The sequence below is a fragment of the Monodelphis domestica genome, chromosome 5 (assembly GCF_027887165.1).
Source record: "Monodelphis domestica isolate mMonDom1 chromosome 5, mMonDom1.pri, whole genome shotgun sequence".
Lineage (NCBI taxonomy): Eukaryota > Metazoa > Chordata > Mammalia > Didelphimorphia > Didelphidae > Monodelphis > Monodelphis domestica.
This window is the reverse complement of record NC_077231.1, coordinates 219,299,618-219,307,606: the sequence shown is the minus strand read 5'-3', so window position 1 is coordinate 219,307,606 and position 7,989 is coordinate 219,299,618. Positions and strand designations below refer to the sequence as shown.

At 38.1% G+C, this 7,989-nt stretch overlaps 1 protein-coding gene across 1 annotated transcript; it reads right to left on the bottom strand.

Moving 5' to 3' along the window:
• Window positions 1-223: 223 nt before the first annotated feature.
• LOC100012685 (olfactory receptor 2A1/2A42-like) lies at window positions 224-1,280 on the bottom strand. Its single transcript, XM_016425495.2, has one exon. It carries the CDS (start codon window positions 1,198-1,200, stop codon window positions 268-270), a length of 933 nt encoding a protein of 310 aa, XP_016280981.1. The 5' UTR covers window positions 1,201-1,280; the 3' UTR covers window positions 224-267.
• Window positions 1,281-7,989: the final 6,709 nt, after the last annotated feature.

The window sequence follows — 7,989 nt, the reverse complement described above, 5'->3', positions numbered from 1 at the left end:
AGGAAAAAAAAGTTTCAGTAGTCACAGAGGAAGTATGCAGTCGTGTCACAAAAGGAGGGGGAAATAGAACAAAAATAAAAAGGTTCAGCCCCCTGCAAGTGTTTCAGAAGGAGGCACAGGTAGAAAAGAGAAGCATGAATATTTGTGGGGAGGGGAGAAGAAAAAATGGCGATTTAATCTCATGATGCTTACTTCCAAACTTGTTACAAACTTCAAAGGCTCCATTCCCATCCCATACTCCTTCAGAAAAAAGTTACATGCAGTCCCTTAACCTACTCTCTCCTTCCTAAGTAGTCTCCTAAGGGCACCCTTTACCTCTGCATTCCTCAGGCTATATATCAGAGGGTTTAGGGTAGGATTAAAGAAGCTATAAAACAAGAAAAGAATTTTCCGCTCCTTCTCAGAGTTCCTGGATTTAGGGACCATATAAGTGATGATGGCGCTGCCGAAGAAAAGTCCAACCACACAGATGTGGGAAGAGCAGGTGGAGAAGGCTTTCTTCCGTCCTTCCCTGGATGAGATCCCCAGGATAGCACCAAGGATGTGTGTGTAGGAGGTTAGGACGAAGCACAGGGGTACCACTAAGATAAACACACAGGCCACAAAGATGACCACTTGGTTGAGCCACGTGTCGGCACAGGCAAGTTTCAGTACAGAAAGGATTTCACAGAAGAAGTGGTTTATTTCCCGGGGCCCGCAGAAGGGCAGCCGAAGCAGGAGGATGACATGGACCAAAGCCAGGAGGGATCCACCTGCCCAGGATGTGATGGCCAGAGCGGTACACAGTCCCCGGTTCATAAGGAGAGTGTATCTGAGGGGATGGCAGATGGCCACATACCGGTCATAGCTCATCATTACTAACAGGAGGCACTCTATGAGGGCAAACATCAGAAAGAGATGGGTCTGCGTGATGCACCCTGCAAAGGAGATGGGCTTGGCTGGATCCAGCAGATTTGCCAGCATCTGGGGGACCGTGTTTGAGGCATAAGAGATGTCAACAAGTGCCAGTTGGGAGAGGAAGAAGTACATGGGAGTGTGGAGTCTGGAGTCAAGACAAATCAGACCCAGGATGACTCCATTTCCCAACAGAGTGCAGGTATAGAGGAGGAAGAAGAGCCCAAAGAGAAACCTCTTCACCTCTGGGCTAACCAGAAATCCCAGCAGAATGAAATCTGTCACTGTGGTCTGGTTGCTCTCCATCCCGCTGTGGTAGAAACAAAGACATGGAGGGGAGACATGAGAAGGCACAGCTTAATTCACTTCCACTCAATCTCCTGAAACAAATATTTACCAATTTTGTTGTTCCTTTGTGATCCTGGGGAGGAAGAAGTCTGAAGCTGGCAGGAAACACGTCATGATTCTATAACTTGCTCTCTCGTAAGGGAATTTAGGGTCATTTTTGATCTGATATGATTGTTCTCTTCTCCAAAATAATAATAATAATAATAACAAATCCCAGGTATGTATGTAACCATCTAGTCTGGATTCTCAGGGAAATGTTTGGCTTCAGTGGGTAGAACAAGAACAAGAACAACCAGGGACAGCCAAGAGATGATACATGCCTGACTCTAGCCAGCTGATGGCTCTCATTTTATTGGGGCTACAGAACTCGAATAAGGTGCCAAAATTAATGTGAATTCAGTTAAAAACTGAATATTTAATCAAGTACTTAGAACACTGTGCTGCTTCAATACATTTTCCTATCGTGCAGGAGAACCTGGTTCCCAAAATGCCATGACCATCAATCACTGGTTCTTAAGCAGGAGGAAAGACTTTGAGCATAGGCTTGAGAATGGAATCTTTAGGAGTGATGTAATATTTAGTCAGAGAAATTCTGAGAGACCCTATAATAAAGTGAAGTCATCTACACTATAACGATGCTAATGATAGAAATGATTCTTGAAATAGTCAAGTATTATGACACCAGTTTTCATTTTATGCTATCAATTCTCACATCTGACTGCAAACTATTGTGGATCATAGCACTTTCCAGAGAATATTACTGAATATATATTTTAGAGGGAGTTAAAAATATTATTTCATAATGTATTAGATAGGTTAGGGAAAGCCTTGCTTAAAGCACTATAGAAGTGAGAACAACCAGTAGATAGAGGGCCAGGCCCAGAAATAGCAGTTCCTGGATTCAAATCTGACCTTAGATACTTCCTAGCTGTGTGACCCTAGATAAGTCACTTCACCTCCCTATTGCCTGGGCCTTACCACTCTTCTGCCTTAGAATCAATAGATAGTACTGATTTTAAGACAGAAAGTAAGTTTTTTTAAAGGGCTATAGTAGAGGTTAAGAAAGATAATCTATTAGTATTTTTATAATTATCTCAATATTATATAGGGTGTACAATAGAAAAATTCATTATAAATGTAAGTAGGAAAAATTTTAAAACACAATATAACAATCACCTGAAATAATATATTGTTTCATGAGTGCAATAATCCTTGTCATTGAGTCTTCAAAAGAGATGACAAAATTCCTCAAAGCTCCCCATACTATAATTTACAACAAAGTAATTTTGGTAGTTTTCCAATTTTTTGAATCTGGTAACCTCTTATAGTTCATCCTATCAATGACATTACAATCCTCAGGAAATACCTGTCAAGAATGAAAGTCTAGAGAGAAGACAGAAAACTTTCTAGACTGCTTATCATAACAGATTAGAGTCATTTTTACTAGACCCACAAGAACAGAAACTGTACTGCTCCGGAAAGCCGAAGTTGGGACCAATAGAATAGGTGGAAATTTCAGGGAGCAGATCTTAGCTTAAGGTAAAGTAAGGGCTTTCTACTGATTTGAACATTCCAACAGGACTCACCCGAAATATTTAAAGAGTAAGAGATCATGTAGAAGAAATTCTCCCATTGGCTGGAAAATTGTATTAAAATACAAGTCCCCTTTTGGACTCAAAAGCACAAAATCAGTCAACAACGAATGCTATTGCAGACATGAAATTCCCTTCAGCTTTTTGGCAAAAATATAATGCCTGGGCTAAAGAAGAGCCTATGCATCCCAGGGACCAGTCTCCACCTCTGATGCCTATTGATTCTATATCCCTGGAGAAAGTAGATTATTTCTCACAAAGTGATATTTGGCAAAATTTTAAAAGTAATAAAAGATGCACACACACATTAGCTTGACAGTAACCCTGGCAACTCTCTAAGGAATAGTTTTTGATCATACTGGTAAAGATTTCCTTACCAAGAACTCCCTCCAGCTATAAAATCTGAGAAGCTTTGTCTATACACATATATGCATGCATGTATTATATATGTATATGAACATACATTCTACATGTATTTATATATTATATATTTATATAGATATATAAAGCTTCTCAGATTTTATAGGGTATATACAAAATTAAATATAAACATGTATGGAAAGTGGTTTATGTGTGTATATACAAACATTTATCTATACAAGTACAAGGTGTCCCAAAAATTTATATATGTGTGTGTGTATGTGTATATTTTCTTTTATTATTTTTTAAACTTTACCTTCCATCTTAGAATCAATACTATGTATTGGTTCTAAACAAGTGGTAAGGTCTAGGCAGTGGGGGCTAAGTGACTTGCCCAGGGTCACACAACTAGGAAATATCTGAAGCCATATTTGAACCCAGGACCTCCCATCTCTAGGTCTGGCTCTCAATCCACTGAGTCACCCAGGTGCCCCGTATGTATGTATTTTAGAAAGAGTTGTGATTCATTGGTGTAGAGAGGTTCTAGTGAGGAAATTTACTCTGCTTAGGCAGATTAGTGACTGTTTTGCAATATTTTATCTTAGAAATTTTCTTATGACCTCTGCCAGTCTAAGTGACTTTCTCATTGTCCTAGAACCAACATGTGCCAGAGGTGATATTTCTAACCTTGCTTCCTTTGTACCTGAGGCAAATATCTCTTTGGTGTACCAGTGAGCCTTTTGGGCACTAAATATCTATATCTATATATCTGTAGATATGCATATTTATGCACACACATATCGAATACATATATCAATTGACTGGATAAGACAAAAAACTAACAACTCTTGTAATTTTCCTATAAGTCAAAGAGAATGCAATCTCCTTGAGAGTAGGGATTGCTAAATATTGTATATGTATATTCTCATGAATTAGATGAGTACCCAGAAACTAGTAGGCACTTAATAAATGCTTATTAATTAATTACTCTATTTTCATATACAAATTCCCAAGAAAAATTCTTCTTATATCAAACATAATTCTTCCTGCTCAATATTTCATGAAGAAAACCATGGATTCCTTATTCTAAAATGGTCTTTTACAAGCAAATCCCTCCAATATTATCCCATAAATTTTTTGCTGAAATTTCATAAAATCTTCCTCATCTATTAAAATTAAACTAGTTAATAGTCATTCCAGAGGTCTTTGTCCACATTTTGCTCATAAAATATTTATAATAAATTCTACTTGAACTATTTTCTTACCTAAAATCATTAATGAGAAAAAAATCATTCTTTTCAATTCAAAAAGAAGTATGAGAATAAAAAAAAACAGTCTCCATAGAGCTAGATGCTCATAACTCACATTCAAATGCTAGAAGGGTTCCTGGGTATGCTCTTCTGGAGGCTATCCAGGAAGCTGGAGCAAATTCTAAAGAGGTTTCGTCTGAGATGGAATGAAAGCTGCTACTGTCCCTAGGATCCTCAAGTTGAGATTCAGGTCCTCTGTCTGTGGTTTCTTGTTCAGCATGAGGAAGGATCCTGGTGTCCTCCAGCAGCAAAGGTTTTCTAATAAGCTCTTTCTTAAACTCTGGAAGATTCAGGGCAGGTAGAGGATCATAGAACTTCCTAAATACCACCCTCCTCTCCACAGAGGTACAAAGAAGTAATTCTGTGTGAGGAAAATTGAAAAGTGTTGGTCTTTCATGAGAACTAGAACTGAAATTGCAGAAGAATTATATAGCAAATCTACAATCTGAAAATGCTTGGCCTACTTATGTGTCTATAAACTCCTATAATATTTTTTTTTACTTCTTACCAACCATCCCCTAAGAATTAAGTGTATATTGAGGAAAGGCATAGCTTATTTGTTATCAGTAACATTAGCAACAGGCCAATGTGATTCAAGAGATTTTGAAGGTAGAATAGGGAGTCCAGAGAACTGTATCTCCCATTGGGGCTTATTAGATTCTGTCATTTGACTTTCAATTTGGAAACATTCTCAGTTCTGTAATTTAAATACACTGAGTCCTGACCCTCTGGGAGGATTATTGCTTGCTAAAAGCCTGGATCCATCTACAGTAGGGACTTCTTCTGCCTCATCTAGAATCATAGCAAATGGTCTTTAAATTCCCTCCAAGGGTACAAGTATTAGAAAGCTTAGTGGCTTGGTGCTTTTATAGCTGTTAGGTGTCTTTTTAAATATTTTAAGTCCATTTTAACAGCATAATTCTAAAACATAGGATCATAGGATTTAGATTTGGAAAGGATGTGAGTCCTTTAATTTCACAAGAAAGTGAGACCAAAATAGGTAAAAGAATATTGCCCAAGATTATGTTGGCAATAAAGGGCTGATCTGGGACTTGAATTAGGAGAAAAAAATCCATAAATTCAGCCATCATCTCAAACTATATATGACTAAAAGAGAACACATTATCTGTCAACCCCCCATAACTGCTCACTTCATTATCTATTTCTGCCAATGTCCCTGTCATTCTTCCCACCCCACAACTTTTGAATGTAGGAGTCATCCAATCAACACATTTATTAAATAACTACTATGTGACATGTTCTGTGTTAAGTCCATGGATTAAAAAGAAATTCCTCTCTGCAAAACAACAACAAAAAGAAAAACAAAACAAAACAAAAAACCACCAGGATGTCATAGCCTAAAGGATAAGACCACATAAAAACAACTATGTGCAAAAAAAGATATTAATAAATACTATTATTAATATTATTATAGTATATATAATAGTAATAATACTATTATAAATATTATTAATAAATAAATAGGAATAAATATAAGAATCACATGTCGGCTATGGGGGGTGGTGGGGAGGAAAAGAAAATGATCTTTGTCTTTAATGAATAATACTTGGAAATGATCAAATAAAATATTATTTAAAAAAAAGAATATTGGTCTATAGTTTTCCTTCTCCATTTTTGGCCTTCCTGGCTTAGGAATCAGTACTGTAACAGCAGAATGCAAGGGAGAGGATGGAATGTTGTGAGTGATTTGAATGACAGGTGAAGACTATTGGAACGGGGGAGCAAAGAAGCCTGGGAAAAGAACCAAGGGGACCTGGGAGAGATTCCAGGAGAAGGAGGGGTTTGAGGACCTCAGATCTGAGGGTAAGAGGAGGTTTCACACCTTGCTGAGATTTTCCAAGAGTCAACAGAAAGACTAGACCAGAAAATCAGCCTTGAAGCTTCTCGGCTTAAGACTCACTATTGTGTGACACCTTCAACAACATTGGAAAAGAGATTCAGGTCCCGCCGGACCTGAGGGGCCTTGGGATCAATGGGCTTTTGGCACCTGCCTTATTCCTGTCTTGGTTCCTTAATACCTTAGTTTAGATTAATTTAATAACTGGGAAAGGGAAGGAGAATTTCTGGTTAGCCTCAAGGCTTCCAGAAAGAAGGATCTTGTAATTAAGAATCTAGGGACACCTCTTGTCCTCTATCCAACCCCCCTCATCTCCAGATTTCTTGATTTATTAAAGTCTTATTAAAAAATTACAGTCAGATTAAGGGAAAGACTTTGTTCAGGGGGGTTTAGAGGAAGAAAGTACCCTGAGGCAATTGATAAATCATTACTCAGTTCTAGTCAGGCCCCCTGCCATGTCAGCAGATTGAGAGGATGTTTGTACTTCTCAGCAGTTTATGCACTTCTATTTCAGGGTATCCTTACTATCATTCAATAGGGGAGACCACCCTCCAGTATACTAGCATAGGCCCAACACACAAGACCCCCAGTTCCCTGAGATATTCCCTTATTGTCTCAGCCCCAGAGTGGTTGGATAGGGAGTACAACTGGCAGTCATTCCATCTTGACTCCTCCCTTTCCTCACTCATCTGTCAACCATAAAGACTTCTCCAGAACCAATTATTGCTGTTCAGAAGATTAACCTTTACAGTTCTAAATCTGTATCATAAAAAGAATTTGGTAAAACTCCTTCTTTGCCTATTTTTTCTGATAGTGTAAATGAAAATATTGGGCAAAGAAAAATGAATCTGCAAAAAGCAAAGGAGCTCAGAACTTTTGGAACACAAATCAGAGGAGAAGAGGCTGTTCCAAAGGAACCTTGAAGTTAGCAGTTAGGAAGCTCCAGCTGCCTGAGACTTCGTATCCTTCTTGGCTGTTTCTGCCTAAAGGTGGAAGACAGACTCCTTCATCTCCTCTCTAGCCATTGCCTTCTACCTATACTGTGAGCTGAAGAGAAATTTGGTTTTTGCCCAGAAGAGACTTGTCAGCAGTGCTGTTAATATCTACCCTTAGGGGAAGATAATTTTGTTTTCTGAATTGACTATATTTCAAAATATTCAATCAACAGGATAACTTAGAAATTAGGGAGACCCTTAATTTCCCTCTCCCCCCCCAACCTCTTCTTACCCCTTTCTCCCCAAAGAATAAAAGATCTTTTAGTTAAAGGACTAGTTGTAGGATTTGGTTATTAGTGGCAAAATCTTCAATTTACCATCTGTGAGAAGATTCTTCATCCAGACTGTTAGGAAAAGAGACAGGAAGTAGTGTAGGGAAGGGGCTCAAGATTCAGTCTCTTCCTGGCTTATTTCCTGGTGCCACTTCTCTAAAATTCCCCACCACTATAATTCACCAAGTTTCATTATCTACTACAATAGTTCATAGAGTATTGGGATTAATTGATCTTTTAATGTTTGATAGAATGCCCTTGTGAATCTATCTGACTCTGGAGATTTTTTCTTAGGGAGGTCTTTGATGACTTATTTAATTTATTTTTCTGATATGGGATTATCTAAGTATTTTATTTCTT